The following is a 17,102-nucleotide window of genomic DNA, read 5'->3' as shown; positions in this document are numbered from 1 at the left end:
AACCTTCCTTCCTTTTGTCACAACAGATCCATCATCACCCACCACTGCAACAACGATAAAACCGACAACATGTAAGTATTTTATGCCGGTCAATTTGTTTGTTCGTAATTTGCTAGTCAGCTAGATACTCCTTGTTTTCTGCATTGACTGATTAGAGCAAATCACACACTGGTCAGACAAACGTTATTAATGTTGTAGCTGTTTTGACTTCATCAAATTCTCATTCTTTTCCTTTAAAGTTGTCCATTGTAACAGAATTTTTCATGCCTTTAGAAATGTCTTTGTTTAATGTTTTTACAGAGTAGCTCGTATAGAAAACATTATGTGGCTTAGTGACGCTTTATTGGCTTAACCGAGTTTACACGGCTTTCAGTTAATGACTTCATTGAGTGTTCAAAGGAAAAAGAGAACGGCTGTTTAATATTTTCATACGTAGATCATCTTTATGGTAACTTAGCTTTGGATGGCTTTCTAAATGCATTACACTTGCTTTAAACCCAAGAACAAGTTAAATGTAATGCAGTCTTATATCTGAACTGTAATGAAGCAGGAATTTAAGATTTCTCCATGAGAAGGAAAATCTTAAACTCCTCTTTAATTAAACCTTGAATTTAAGCTTTCAGAAAACTTGGATTCGAGCGGTATAGACATTAGTTTGAATACAAGCTTAATAACATCAAAAAAGTACGGTATTCAGCTATAAAGAGTTTTCAGCGTTGAATTTCAAGCTTCAAAGGCTTCAATTCAAACGCAGAGTTTTGGACGCGAGGCCTTGTGGAATTCAGGCTTTTCAATTAAAAGTATGGAATCAAAGGCGCGAGTTCAAAAATCCCACAATGCATTTTGAGTTTTGCCAAGGAGAAACTCTGAATGCAAGTTTTCAGAGTCGAATATGTTTAACAGTTCGGCCCGTATATTAAAAATGTCAAACATGTGTTTAAAATTTACAATATGCAATTTGAAAATTGTAAATTTAAGCTTTTATTTTCTGTTCATTTAGTGTATTTACAAGCTGTAAATATCCTCAATGCAACATTTTCTATTCTATTATTTATTGTATTGATTTTCATTAAAATGAATTGAAGTCTTTACGTCGCGGGGAAAAAACGATTTTACCACGTGCAATACACGAGGTAACTCCAAAATCTTGTTTTATAAATTCGGACGAGTTTTATTCATTAGTATACACATTTACTCTATATACAGTTATAATGCAAACAGCAGTAATAAAGTTAAAAAGTTAATAAATCAATTCCTACGTCAAGCTATTCATCAATAAATTTGTAGGTCGGTAATCATGTGATCGTTTTCTTTGTCATCGCTCTGTAATACTGTCTACTTTTGCACTCAGAGGTAGCGAATTTGAGGGATTTTGGGGATTATCTCTTTATTTAACTAACAAAGTTTTCCTCTCTTTTGGGAACTCTTTTGTAATCAACCACATTATTACCTTTTCTAATATGATCAACATTGAAGTATTTGTCTTTTTTTATCCTTGAGTCCGTCTCTTATACATCTTCATTCATTTTTTAACTGTGTCATTATTATCCTGTATTTTTCTCGTCTATTAATAATAGAACATCATTTATTATCATATCCTTATACTGACATAACATTTTTTCTCTTTTCAGGCAGTTCATCAAAGGAATTCATAAGTCATCATTAGTAAATAATTAATAGGGAGGCGTGGTTGATGATGGAAACAGACTCGGACTTGAGATCCAGATATCGAGAGTTCGATTCTGATCCTTGTCCACGTGTTGTTAGTCCATTCCATCGTCGGGAGTAGTAAATACAGAAGGATTAACTTGTGTCTTTTCTTGCCTTTTTGACCACCGGAGCTGCTCTTTTTTCTGTTTTACTTGGGTTGCCTCATTTACTCATTATGGGCATTCAACGGAGGTGCACCTCTTTTGATTGCCCATAAAACTGTTGATAGACTTTTTGATGAAGCGCGCTTTTCCCTTTCTTTCCCCTGCCACTCAAAGAGGCTTGTAAGAGACTACCTTGATATATGATATGAGTACTGGAAATTTGAGGCCCGGGCGTCTTTTAGAGTCTCTTTTCACGGGAAAATCATGGGCGAGCTGTATGCAGGTTTGGAAGGTCTTAAAAAAATAAATGATATGAGACCACGGGTAATGTTCCCATTCGAGAGAGCGAAGGAAAAGGGGGGAGGGGATGGTGGTGGTATAATGATGCTCTTTTTCGACTTTTGCTATGGAACTCGGAAAATATACAGTGACAGTGAGAACCATTTGTTTGGCTTTATTTCTACGGTACAACATTCAATGCTAATATTTGTTGTTTGTTCTTTGTTTTTGCTATGATAGATATCTCTTAGCGTGAAAGGGAGTTCTTCATTGAACGAAAAGAAACTGTTGACCGGCCGTTGTGAGGCGCACTGTTCCTGCAATCACGAGCAGGATGGAATATTACAAAACATGATGGTTGTGGTCTCTGTACTTGTGTTGGATTGTGTTTTCAAGTAAGGATGGAAAACATTACCTGGCAAAAGAATTACTATAACTTAGTCTGCCACAAGGCAGGTTATTTGAAGAGACATTTATTCATCTTCTACGAGTTTACCGGCAAAAAAATAAAACGTAGCCTGCAGCGAGAGATGTTTGCTTTTATTGTTGTGATTAAGTCTAGTCGCATCAGTGTAATTACCCAGTAACGTTTTTAATCCCTCAAAGGCTTCGCCGTTTTGTCAGTTGAAAATGGCGAGCGTTAAATACACGGAGTTGTATCTAACACTTGCTTACCCCTCTCCCCCCAGACAAATAAAAAATGTGACAGTCCCCTGTCGGACGCAGAAAAGGACCAATCTGCGTTCCTTATTTACTGATATTGTTTTGTTTTGTTTGTTCTTGTAGGACTTCAGTTAAGATACAGAAGTAAAAGGAATGAGTAAGATACCAGAGATGTCCGCCACAACAAGGAAACAAGCTTAAGAGTGAAAATTATTACGTTGCCTAAATTAATAATAAAATAAGGTCAAATCGAAAGAATGTGGTTACAGTTTCCGTTCGCAACTAGCTGAGCGCCAACAAAGGTTTAGACCTTAACGGTGGATATTCTTTCAATTAAAATATCACTTTTGTTAGCGCTAAATTCCCTTTGATAAAGTTCTTTTACTTGGTCAAATTAAAGCCCCTGACTGATGACCCAAGTTTGGATCTAGGAGCACCACGGAGACGAGGAACTGGTTCAAAAAAGATTCAGACAGTTAGTGAAACAACTTTTATTTCGTAAGATTATTTTTAGATGGCACTGTCCACTATCAACACTTAGTATGTATTAGAAAATGCACTGCAATAAAGAGAGAAACGAAGCAAGCATAAGCACAAGTTTGTTTACACGTGCGATAAGCATAAGCACAAGGTGAAATACGCAGGCGCAGTAAATTAAAATTTTGGCGCCAGAATGTTAAATCCAAGATGGGGAGGTACACGCCGCCGTCTTGAAAACAGAACATAGTTCCGTTGACAGCTTGTGACTACTTTTCTGTTTTCTTGTACTTATGCTTGCGTTATCCCGATTTACACGGGCGACCGGCAACTGCGCAAACATAAGCGCAAGCACAAGAAAAAAGAACGAATTGAATTCCTTTTCTTGTGCTTGCGTTTATGCTTGCGCTATGTTTGCGTCGCCCCGGTTTACTCGTTGGTTTCTTGTGCTTATGCTTGCGTCCTACGTGTAAACTATTCAGTATAAATGAATGTTGACAAGAATGTTAAGAATGTCAAAATCAACGTTTGTTTGTACATTGCAAACCACGCATGGACACTTGACAACGCAGCTATCATCGACAAAGCAACTTGGCACACAGCTAAAACGGACGCGGCTTATAACAATGCACCCTTCCAACACTCTTAAACAAAAATTAATTCCAACACTTTCCAACAGACATTGATTTTGACACTTTGGCATTCTTGTCAGCATTCTATTATTATATTTTTAGCTCTTAAATTCATGCGTACAAACGTCATTGAGTTTAATTTCTTAATGTTTCATTTTTTACACATGCTCATAGTCTCCCTACAAATCATTTTCAAAACCAGAGACCGCTACTCCATATTAGTTATAGTTGATTCTGTTGATTGTGCAAACACGTCTAAAATTGTAGCTATCCTAGCAATACAGTTCGACTTAATTTTGACCTCGGATAAAGAACGTACAATCCAGTTTTTTTGCAAAATATCGAGAATTTAAAAATAAATGAAACAACACAAAACAAGATTTTCTGTTCAATACCTGTTTTTGAGTGATCGTATATTAGATGTTAATTGGAAAGCTTAAAAGTAAAAGCCATTTTACTTTGCATGATTGTAAGTGAACGGCTTAAAACCGTAGTATATGACGTCCGAGTAGACTGGGCGGCACTGTTTGAAGTCACAAAATGGGACATTTGTGACATTTCTGTATTACAAAAAATCAATACGATTCTGACATGAAATCTACATCGTGTTTGCTATGCCGGGGATAACAAAGTAAAACTTGAGCAAACGTTATTTTGATATCTTGTTCATACCATATGAGAAGGCAAGCTGCCGAGACATCTGAGCCCTTAAGGTTAGATTCTCGACAAATAGCTCCTACAAGATTCCCAGTATTTGGAGGTAAGAAACAATACAGTTTCCCTCAATTCAAAGAAATCAGCTAACTTATACGGCTGAACGTAATCTCAAGTGCAATTGTTAGTGTTGGTATCAATCCTTTAAAACGAGTAACCTAAGCACCAGTGGAAACAGAATGCAAGGAAATTAACCCTGGCGCTTGCGTTTGTCGTGATACTTGCGTCAAACGTGAGAATCTCGCGTAAGCGCGCATACCTCTCGTTAGTAACTTTTCATGCGTTGCAAGGCAATGTATGAAACATTGTATTTGTTCGTGATTTCTCAGTCCTTTGATTTGCTACGTTCCTGAACTGATTACTGTAAAAGTGTCCTACGTGTTCATATTGTCACTTTCAATGCCGCCATTCAGCATCTCTCAGTAAACACAGACATTGAAATTGAAATACGGTACTCAAACAGTGCAATGCACTAAGGACGCGGAGAGGACTGTCTTGTTACTGAACATTTCTAACCGATGCATGGCGTTATATGGGTCTAATTTCATTAATAGGATTAGTTTCTGATTGTTGCAGTATTTGCCAGTAGAAATAATGTCTTGGACTTTAGGCTTGCCCGACCGTATTCATCCACAAGCGTCCAAAGGAAATAAAAGTTGCACTAACATAAACAGAAGAAACAAACAGAAGAAATTCCTGAGTATCTAAGCTTAGTTTATCAGCTCCATAACACAACATCGTGTTTTGATTTTATTCCTTCTTTGCCTTTTAACTTCAAACAATTCTTTTCTGTTTCTCCATGTCCTTCAAACCACTATTAAGAAGTATTATCACATTTCTTTGGAGAACTGGTGTAACAGGATCGCGTGTTAGACTTCTGCGTCGCGTTTGATTGGGGCCGAGAAGCCCAACAAAAAACATATCCGTTTTTAGAAACATCGAGGTAAGAACCATATCAAAATGTTTATGAGTCAAAAACCTGATTTTGTTGACAAGCGCTTTTCCCATTAGCCGTCTGGAAAACATCTCAAATCGCGTGACTCGTGCTCACTCCCCGCACGCGTTTTATTTCATGCTTTAATTGCACGCTAGTTATTTAATAAACATTGTATGAGGTGAGTTAAGTTTAATGGGTAAAAGGAGGGCAACTCTCAAGATAAGGCTTTTGATATTTTAAAGCAAATTACAGATTTAGCAGTGCCTTAGGTTCTTAACTGAGAGAATTCGAGAGTCCTTAAAAAGGACCAGGCTAGACTCGGCTGTCTAAGCAAACTGTTAATATAATGTGGTAGTGTACCATCTGTGGGTGTTGCGAATGTCAAGACTCCAGGCTGTTGAGGTTGCAACTCTAACTCCACGCTATAACTCTATGCAGATATAACTCCAATAGTAGCTGTCTCCCAGGCTGTTCCTGGCAAACTTCACTGTTTATTGACTCGAAGGTTTTACAATTCGCCTCTGTTTCTCGCTTGTACGCTTGCTCGTATGTGATTGAATTATTGATCAAGTCACAGACTAGACTAAACAAAGCTCACCTTTGATTTTTTTAAAAATTTTCACTGATGATGCTATCAACTTGGTCCCTATTGTCGTATAGAATTATTAAAATTTTTTGCTAATTATTTGTCAGTCAAACTGTCAAAACTCAATTGCTTAGCTTCTAAACTAAAATTCTTTTAAGACACGGATTTCTAAACTAAACAAGATTTACACGACGTGACAAAAGCGACAATTTACTTTTTTCCCTTAACAGTGTGGTAAAAATGGAGACCAAAGCAAAAATTCTGGCGTTGCTTCTTCTGATGCTATGTAAGTATTTCATGAAGAAGTTTTAGCCAAGACTGTGTACATGTTGTGATTTCGTGTTTTAGAGTACGTTCCCAGGGGCTCGTTTGATTCTGTGTGAATACCTAGTAAAGCAGTTTTCGATTGAGTGTCGAAAAAATCAAAACCAAAGTACTTTTTACTCTGACCAATCGCAGCAAGCGTGGATTACACTATGAACCAATCACAATTCGAAGCAAATACATGTAACCGGCGCCAAGCGCGGGAAAACGCGTGCGAGAAAGTCACGATTGGTTCTGGTTTGCCTTTCCATTAGTTGATAAAATGGCGTGAACTTTGCCAATTTACAATTTTTGACACTGAATTGAAAACTGCTCTAACTGTCTTGTCATTAATCAGGGAATTGTTCATTTACGTACGTTAAGCCAAACTTTTTTTCAGCAACTTCAGGCCTTATAACGACTGCAAGTACAGGATCCTCAACCTCGTCTTCTTCGGGTAAGCGATAAAACAAACATAAATTTTCAACGCTGCAGCGCCCGGCTTCGCTTGGAAAATAATAATATCAATGTTTCCTTCTGAAGTTTGCAACTGGTGTGCTTTAGGTAACAGTTTTCAGCTTTTTGACAGTTTGTAACTTTGAAAGACTGATATAACAAAAAGAGAGACTAAGGCCATTGTAACACTTTTGTAGTGTTGAATTAAATAATTTATAGTTGACAAAAAATAAGTGTTATTTCGCATTAGTGCTTTCCAAGGCAACCTTTTCAAAGGATTATTCAAACTACATTTTAGCTTGTGGCACTAATAATTACAAAAATTAATCCCGTAGTTTTTTTTTTTCAGTAATAGGCTAGCTTTTGGCACTTGCAAAGGAAAATGCACAATGATTAATTTAAAAAAATTCTACGGAGTGAAATTTTTGTAAATCTCAATTTTTACGCAGTGCAATTTTCCTTCCGTAGAACTTTTTTGAAATTTTGTTCTGATGTTTCCTCTCAAGAATAATATCATATTAAAACAATAAAAAGAGGGGTCACTGGACTTGTTTTTATGTAAAAGCCTTCGTGAGTCTCGCAAATTCCCACGCGCGTCTTCGCGCTTTTAAAAATCCGTCTTCTATAAGATCAAAAGTTGCTCATGATCTGTTTTGACTACCGCTGACTGTTGTGTGTGCTCGTGCGGGCAGCTTCTGTTTGCAGATTTTCCGAGTCAGTTGATTTGATGTTTTCAGTTGTTTACTGCTTAGAACATCATTTAGTAGCCGTTAAAGATAGCCTCCTGGACTCACCTTGAAGGATTTCCTCACAACCTCTGGCTAGAGTAGCCATGTTTTTGTCAAATGGCTTGAAGTGGAAATGGAGTAAATTGCTTGCCGAACACGTGTCGGTCCGTGCTTCAGAATGTTGAAATTGTGAGACTTATAAATAAATTGTAAAATGTTGAGCTACTTTATGTGAGATTTTCTAGGGCATTTGAAGTTGTCGGTGGATTAGCTTGTGAAGGTCGTCGTAAGAGTGGCTGTTGAGCACACAAAATACAAACCATGGAATGTGGCTAAGACGATCAAGCGAGAAAATTTGTGGTAGAATGTCGGTTCTCCACTTTTAAAACCATTTTGCAAGTCCTTGCGCTCCCAATCCCCGTCACGATCGGTCGCAGTTTTGCCTTTCAAACTTAACATTAGCCTGCGAACGCAGACGTATTTCCGGCTGTCGCTTCGGCAGCCGAAAACACGTCTGCTTTTTTGCAGGCTAACTTAACATTGAACTCCAGAAACAATTTGTATTGAACATAAGGAGTTAACTAAGGCCGTACTAGTGGACACAATCTCGGATATTCACGAATTTTGTTTAAAACAGGACAATAGTAACCTAGCACGAAAAAGCCGCGCACCGCCATATTTTTTTCTTCGCGCCTCTTCATCAGTCTCTAGCGCGTGAAGCACCGTGGTGACCTGCTCCCCGCGCGAGGACACTGTTACCAGCCAGGACCCAGTTGTTCAAAGTCCGATTAACCTAATCCCGGATTAACGTAAACTTTGATGCGAGTTTAATTAATAATTAATAAAAATTCTCCCCAAAAGATATTTGTCCGTCAGTTTTGCCTTAGACGTTTCTTAACCTTTAGCTAGTAGTATACCTTCAGCAAAGATAAGCCCCGTTAGTGGATCCCCTTGGATCCTCTTTATTAATATTCCTAAGGGTTGAGTCCATGACTATCGACTATCCACGATTATCGATCACAACCGTTAAAAAAGCAAAACACACACACATTTATACACAGGAGAAAACATTTTGGTTATTGTCAAGCTAACTTGAAATATAGAGTTTTCAGCCCCACTTTGTGTATAGTGTGTGTGTTTGTGTGTTTTGCTTTGTAAATAACTATTTTTAATTAATTATTTTTTATTTTTCACATATACAATTTGTTAGGCGCATTTGATCATATGCACATGCTAATTTGCGCCATACAAATATTAATTATTATTATTATTATTATTAACGGTAGTGATCGATGATCGTCACAAACAACCTGAAATTTCGGAGATAAATTTTCCCAGGAGTTACGCTATCAAGAGAAAGCGCGCTTTTATTCAAACTGACCATACAAATCTTAAGATCCAATCAGGGTGGGTATAGAACGGGCAAGCGTAGGCATGTCTATTGTTTCCTTTGTGCAAGAGTGACGCTCATTAGTAAACCTCGGCACTTATTAGTATGCAGGAAGACACTGACTAGGCACTTAATTAGTATGTAGGAAGGCATTTTTTCCCTAGGTTATAACAATAGGTGACGTCATGGAATCGACCCTCAGGAATATTAATTAAGGGGATCCAAGGGGATCCAAGGGGATCCACTAACGGGGCTTATCTTTGCTGAAGGTATACTACTTTAGCTTGAGATTAGCCTTTTAAACCATTTTAAACGAGCAAAACGAAAACCTCGATTAACTTTTAATCGTTGATTAGCGTTAATCGGCTTTCGAACAACCGGGCCAAGGTCCCAGTTGTTCAAAGAGTGGATAACTTTATCCAGCGGATAAGTCACTATCCAGCGGACAAAAATGTTTTAGTTGGAGTAAATTTTATCCGCTGAATAGCGATTTATCCACTGGATAGAGTTACCTACTCTTTGAACAACCAGGCCCAGATGGCTGATACGAGAAGTAATTTCGGATTAAAAGAAGTCCAAACAACAGGTAGCAGATACACAGAAGCCAGATTCCTTATAGTTTAGAAGTAAAAAATGCTGGAATGTCTTTACGCGGCTGATCAATGATCATGACACGTGAGACTAGCGCGTGAACCGTTTACTCCTGACTGGGGACTCTCGAGTATGACTAAGGGGTGAAATCACCTCTTTTGGTTGGCTGATTATTAATGATAAAGCGTATTGTACAATGACCGGAGCACTCGTGTTAGATGCCAATAAAAGGCAATAAATGATAATTGAGTCAGTTGTTGGTACTCTTCCCTACTTTATAGAAGGTTTCCTTCGGGCTCTCCAGTTGTCTTTTCTCCTCAAAAAAAAACCAACAACTTCTATTCGCATTGTATTATACTGTGATTGGTGGATATCCTACTTGTCGGGTTCTGTATTTTTCATGTCAGTCAGGTGTCACCATAATTATGATTGATTGAGTCTTTAGTTTTGAAGTTCAGGCGCGGTAATGAAATTTTTAAATTTAAGACCTGGAAGTGCGCAAGTTGTTGTAGGAAAGTTCTCTTTCACGATGTCCGGTCAGATTTGAATTTTTCGAGCACAGCGTATTTTTATGTGAGTAAATATACTTTTTATAGTGCACTGATCACAGAAGGCACGCCGTTTGAGTGGAGAGTGGTATAATTACCTCAAAAATCTATGGGCACTTTCACGATGTTAAGGATCTGCTACTTTTGAATACGTGTCTCTTCATCTTGTAGACATTTAAAGAATGGCCGCGACAACTTTGTCCATCATTTACACCTTGACGGGTCAAATCACTAGCACTTGAAGTACTAGAATTACTAGAAGTAAAAGGGTTAGAAACTGTTCATTTACGACATACAAATTATTTCTCGCAGTCTCCAAGCCAAACACCGACTGCAACCACCGCTGGAACCCAAGCTCCAACTCCATCAGGTTAACAGTAAACTGGAAACACATCAATCCAAACAAAGAGTTATTTTACGGTGATTGAAAAAATTATACCTTTGCACCACGCTGGTTAGGAAGTAAATAAATTTGGGGAGTTATGCAATAAAATGGAAAAAAATACATTTACCTCTTCGAATTAGTTAGCATAAAAAACAACTTGCAGTGCTGAGGGCATCCGCGCCCTAACATATTAATTTCCTTCACAGCTAGTGACTCTGGGGAGTCTCTTTATGGATCAAGTGGATTCTTTACAAGCCCCAATTTTCCAAACAACTTCCCTCCGAACACCAGCTGCACCTGGAATATCACAGTTCCCAATGGGTACATCATCAGAGTCACCTTTCATAACTTTATGCTGGGCTGGCGATGGAGAGGAGGAGCTCGTCTTACCATCACAAATGTTGCTTCTGATGATGGCCGTGGTCCACCATTCCAGCTGTACGGTTCGTCACTTCCTTATCCAGTGTACTTTGTGGGCAATTATATTAAAGTGAAATTTACATCTCAAGCTTATCAGTATTCAGGATTTAATGCATCTTACACGGCCATTACTTATGATTTAGGTAAGTTGCCTGACGGATTATCCTTCAATGACACAATGTGATTTCTGCTTACTGGATTTGGAAAATTACAGGAAAGTTACTAACTTACTTTCTTTTCCGGGACAATCGTTTAATTCAAAATTTCGACAATATAATGCCGACAAGGTAGAGGATGGGGGGGGGGGGGGGGGATGATGTTGGGCTCAAGGGTAAGAGAAGAGCAGTTACGTGACTGCGTCCCCAAGAGACTGCTTTTTACGGAACAGCCCTTTATAAATCTGCGGCGAAAGTTACCCCAGCATTTACAGAAATTGCCTGATCTGCTCCTACTGCAAAACCACTAAATTAGCAAGTTCACCTATTGGCCTCATATTTGCTACACAAATAGTACTGTTCAGAATGTATTGTACACTGAACATTCCTGGGGTTATGCCAGTTTATCACAGAGTACAAGAGGGTTTTAAATATAACGGTTTTGATCGTCTGAGTTTTTCAACAAAATATCTTGAGGTGTTAATTTTCGGATTAAAGTTTTCCTTAAAACAGGGTACCGTATTTATTCTATTAACCGCCCTGGGCACTTATTCAATTTTGGCCTCATGAGGGTGGGCGCTTATTCGAGGTGGGCGCTCATTATTTTCCCAATATTTTCAGCAAGGAAGAACATTTTTAGAGAATAACAAAACGAGAGATAGCTAGTGTATTTCACTTCAACAATAAGAAACAAAATGCAAAAGCTAACATAAACAATCCATAAATAGTATAAAAGTTCATTGACTACCGTATCTAGAACCAATTTTAAAACACAACTGACGGTCCTCTTGCTTCACGCTGAGCTAGTACAGAAATGCTTTTTTTTTGCTGCGAGGCAAGGTCGGAAAATCAAAATATGCTTGACTGGGAATAAATAATTGTAGGGGTATATATCGTATAATTATATTGCGAGTCAGAAATCCCATTCAAGCAACCATTGTATTATTTGTAAATTTTCAATATCTATCCAAATTAACTATTAATTTGGATACCTGACAAAATCTATCCAAATTAACTATTTATTTGGATTCCTGAGAAAATCAGCATTATTTTTTACCCTTAAATAATACACAATATTATTAATAGGTAATACGACTACATGCTTGCCCAATTTGGAAATAATTGGATTCAAAAAATTCCTCGGACTGCCAGAATGGACTCGGCCTACGGCCTCGTCCAGTTTGGCAGTCTCGGAATTTTTCTCATCCAATTATTTCCAAATTGGACAAGCATGTAGTCCTATTACATATACTACTACTTTGAATTGGTGCTGTTTATCATGCTGTACGAGGTTGCGAGCGCTGTAACTTTTGAGATCGACGGTCTGAATTTCTCAATTAAGTTGTCAGTAGTAACTGTTAATTAAGTGGCCACAGCGATTGTGCAATTTCCAATTAGGCCTCACAGAAGACTTGCCAGTATTATAAAGAAGGAAAATACCATGCTTGAGGCGAGATAGTGTTGCCACAAAGTTGACTTCTTATGTTATGTTTTCGAATGTGAGCAACAAGCGACGGATTCACGAGGCGAGAAACAGGCGAAAAAGTCGTTTTCCTCCCGACTGGATCGGACTACACGAAAACAGACTTTGAGGAAGTCTAGAGACAAGATAGTACTGAGTGCCGCGTCGTTTCCGGTCATACCTTCAGCTATAAAATTCATAAAAAGCTGCCTTAAAAATGCAACTGACGTTATCTACAGATTATCCTGGCATTTTGAGCATTAAAAAAAAATCGCGTCATATGATCCTATAACAAAACGGCTTTTAGAAAAAGAAAGTCAAGTGATCGAAATTGCTTTTCACGGCAGTCCTTACTTGTGAGTATTCAATTATGCATTTAGCAGTTTTTCCTGTTCAAGTTGGTTTTAGCTTTTCAGATTGTCTAATTTGATTTTGTCAATAGAATACGGAATAGTGACGATTTGACCAAACTCTTTTGGTTCGTAACTGGTGTTTGAATTGATTTACAGTAAACTCGTATTTTGGAAAGAAAATAAAATTAACTTTTTTGCAATAATGGCCGAGGCTAAGCTTATTTTCGAAGGGTCACTGAAAACTACGAGAGCAATCAATATAAATTTTACAGTCAAATCGAGAGTGTGCCTTATTTGTTGACGAAATTAGATCACGCTAAAGTTACACGACCCGAGTACACTTGAGGGCCTGTCATTGATTCATATCTAGTTGTTGTTTTTTTCAACCAGTGTGTCCAAATATGACAACCCTGAATGAGACGTCAGGAGTCATCACCAGTCCCTTCTATCCCAGAAAATACCCAGCCAATCAGGAATGCCGCTGGCAAATCACAGCAAGTAAAGGAAACCGGGTCGTGATGATCATCGAAGACATGTACATTCAACATTGCGGACAAACATGCACTTGCGATTATCTTGAAGTTCAAAATACCATCTCTTCTGATGATTACAATGATGGAAGAAGATGTGGTTACCGTAGATCAGTGAGATTTCACTCAATATCTGAGAGCCTGACGGTGCTGTTTGTGTCTGATGGTACACCCCCCAAGTGGTTTCGTGGATTTAAGGCAACTTATATTCAAGCAAACCACACCTCCTCAATCCCTGGTGAGTAGACGAAAAATAAACAAAAAAGGTAAAAAATAGGGAGGCGAGAGCAAATTCTGATTGCTGTGACTTCTGATTTTTTCCTGATGCACAGCAAGAGATTGGAACTGACCGCTTTAAAAAAAACCGTCGTGGCTCAAAATTACCAAAAGTTCTTGAAATATGGGTGGCGACAACGCTTACTTACTTTGTAGAGAAGAATTGAAGATACGACCCTTCTTTGAAAAGAAGGGTCTTACTGGTATTTTTGTTTGTTTTCACCGTCTTTATTTTGCTTTTTTTGTCTCGTAATTATACTTTATTCGTGATGCACTTGGCAGTTCCCCTGCAGTGTTCAATAATAATAATGATAATAATAATAATAATAATGATAATAATAATAATAATAATAATAATAATGATAATAATAATAATAATCATAATCATAATCATAATCATAATCATAATCATAATCATAATCATAATCATAATCCATGGGCCATGATTTACACTACACTACTTGTAAACAAAGTTTTTCTCACCATTAATTAACGATCACGTGAATGCCCATAAACATTACAAACGGAATATATATTATGTTATGTAATATTTTGTACATAAAAGATGATAAAATCGTATTTTTGTATTTTTGCAAACTTCTATTGGAAATAACTACGTCGATATTTTAAAAGTAGAACGGTAGAAAAGAATATGCAAATTAAGACCTTGTCCATTTCAATCAGTCACTTAGTCTGATTCGCCTTGCTATAAACATCCTTATAAACAAGCAGTCTTTTGCTATTTTTCTGGGCCAACCTCCTTAAGAATATTGTAATTCTTCGTGCTAACTTATATCAAGAGATTTTAATAGATACTCGAAGACGAATTTTATGAAAGCGGGAAACCGGAAGTGATGAACATTTAGAACATTTTGTCTCCCAATTATTATGGCACAAATACAATACAATACAATAAAAATAAACCTAACCTAAATTGAAAAAATTGTTACAATCTTCTGACCAGTTGTTTTAAAACTGGAGTAAGAAACTCCAAATGGGAAAGATTTCGCCTTGGGAGTTCTAAGCAAAAAATTATGCTCGTATTAAATCGATGCTAATTATGCAAAAATGATTGCGAGAAAAATCGCAGTTTTTAGCCAACTGTGAGTGTCAACAGCGCCATAGAAACTCGTTTACCATGGGATTTCTTTTGATAAACTTCAAGCCCTATGTTTTAGCGTAAACCACAGTAAAATTCAAGTCAATCTGTTGTATTGGCCCGGGTGAAACTTTCGATTGTTTATACGGTACTATTTGACTAATGAAAACCACGTCTTTTTGAAAAATTAGAGTTTATTGTAAAAGCCTGAACATCTCCCTGCGATACAAAAAGATATCATACTTGAAGATAATAAAATCAGAAAGATTAAATACAGCTTATTCGATTTTCTAGAGATCGACAAACTTGCATAATTTTAAGCTATCAAATTAGCATATTTACCCTCTCTTGCAAAAATGTCAATTTTTCCCCAACGAAAAAATATTTTTCAAAACAAACTGCACAGGGGTTCTCCTAACATGATAGGGTATCAAACTTGAAAGTATGAGCGAAATCGATTTTTTGACTGTTGCCGGCCAATGTCTGGTTTTTACTGACATCTGCTCTTAAAACCTGAGTGATTTCACAGTTTGCTGTCATAAAATTGTGAAATATCAACATCTTATATAAAAGCTAATTTATATGGGTTTGGTTCAGAAAATAAAAGAACAATTTCCATTGTAATAAAAATATATACCCTCATAATAAGAATATTCTAAATAAATGCCCAGTCAAAGTGTTTCCAATCATACACTAAAATGAGAAAAATTCAGAAACCTATCAATCAACCCATAATAAAGTTTCTATAGGAGTCTAGGAAAGTCCATCTTGGCCGTTCTCTATTTCAAGATCCCCCTTAACGTCTAAGTTCTTCCTTCTCGGGGTTCTCGATCCTCTTAGGCATAGGAGTGCGCTCCGCAAAATTGCAAAGGACCCTTTCGCCCTGACCCACGAAATTGTTGTGGCGTAGCTCTCTTGCTTTTTTGCAGATAATAGCTCGGCTAATCTTGAGTGGTATCTCAGGCATTCGTCAGCCATCCCTCCCGTCGTTGTAAACACCAGTGGGGTGAATGTACCTTGCTCTACTTCTGTGACGCGAGAGTTGTATTTTCGCTTCTTTTCATTTTCATGAATCCTGTAAATTTGCTTGGGGCTAAGATCTCTATACGAGTCCGCATTGGGATGACACACCCTTCTATCGAAGAATGCAGCTCTCTGTCTCTCCCAGAAACCCCTACAGTGGACGTCAAGGCGTGCGTCAGGGGCTTGGTTAGTTCCTCTGGCAAGCCTTCGCTTGTAATAATAATAATAATAATAATAATAATAATAATAATAATAATAATAATAATAATAATAATAATAAATAATAATAATAATAATAAATAATAATAATAATAATAATAATAATGATAATAATAATAAATAATAATAATAATAATAATAATAATAATAATAATAATAATAATAATAAATAATAATAATAATAATAATAATAATAATAATAATAATAATAATAATAATAATAATAATTTTATTGAATAAGGAATAATAAAATAAATTTTACAATCAACATGACTCTACGCGTACTGTACAAGTATGGTTGCATGCAATAAAATTTAATAACATAATTGGAAATCAATTTTTTGCACACTATTTATATCGTGATGGATTTATGAGCCCAAGACCTCCCACACGAACCGGTAATGCTACTAGATTGCGCTCTGCCTCAGAGCAGTTACGTCCTATGAGCGATGGTATAAGCACCTCCGAGATAATAATAATAATAATAATAATAATAATAATAATGATAATGATAATGATAATGATAATGATAATGATAATGATAATGATAATGATAATGATAATGATAATGATAATGATAATGATAATGATAATGATAATGATAAATAAAAATAATTCGTCATTAAAATATTCCACGCAAATTGCTATTGACAAGTTAAAAGTATATAAAAAGAGCTATTAAAAACCTATTCACATTTCATTTCGATTAAAATAAAAAGACAATATTTTCAAGCAATAATGTTTTTGTAGAGAAAAAGGAAAAAAAAACCAAATGTCATGAAGTTTTAAAAAAATGAAATTCGGCATTTTAAAATCAGTTCCACTTGATAAAAAGAAAAGAAAAAAATAAACAAAATACGCATCTCTCAAATGGCCCCTTCTACAGTTTCAATGTCAATAATAATTATACTCCTAGCTAGTTTGAAAACGGGTTTGTCAATAATAATAATAATAATAATAATAATAATAATAATAATAATAATAATAATAATAATAATAATAATAATAATAAAAACAAAAAATAATAAATGAGAACTCTTTAATAACATATTTCAAGCAAAT

General features: G+C 36.5%; 1 protein-coding gene and 1 long non-coding RNA gene across 2 annotated transcripts in view; both read left to right on the top strand.

The window, feature by feature from the left end:
* LOC146450525 (cubilin-like) overlaps window positions 1–17,102 on the top strand; it is a 77,346-nt gene that overhangs the window by 36,224 nt on the left and 24,020 nt on the right. The window contains exon 5 of the mRNA XM_085100325.1: window positions 13,284–13,661. Within this exon, the coding sequence (XP_084956451.1) occupies window positions 13,284–13,661 (378 nt within the window). The remainder of the gene's footprint in view (window positions 1–13,283; window positions 13,662–17,102) is intronic.
* Window positions 1,112–4,245, top strand: LOC146450527 (uncharacterized). Its single transcript, XR_014860284.1, has 2 exons — window positions 1,112–2,488; window positions 2,880–4,245. It is a non-coding gene; the product is annotated as an uncharacterized LOC146450527 (long non-coding RNA).

The sequence above is a fragment of the Pavona decussata genome, unplaced genomic scaffold (assembly GCF_977016875.1).
Source record: "Pavona decussata unplaced genomic scaffold, jaPavDecu1.1 SCAFFOLD_448, whole genome shotgun sequence".
Classification (NCBI taxonomy): Eukaryota; Metazoa; Cnidaria; class Anthozoa; order Scleractinia; family Agariciidae; genus Pavona; species Pavona decussata.
Note: the sequence above shows the minus strand (reverse complement) of the source record. Positions and strands in the feature narration are given on the sequence as shown.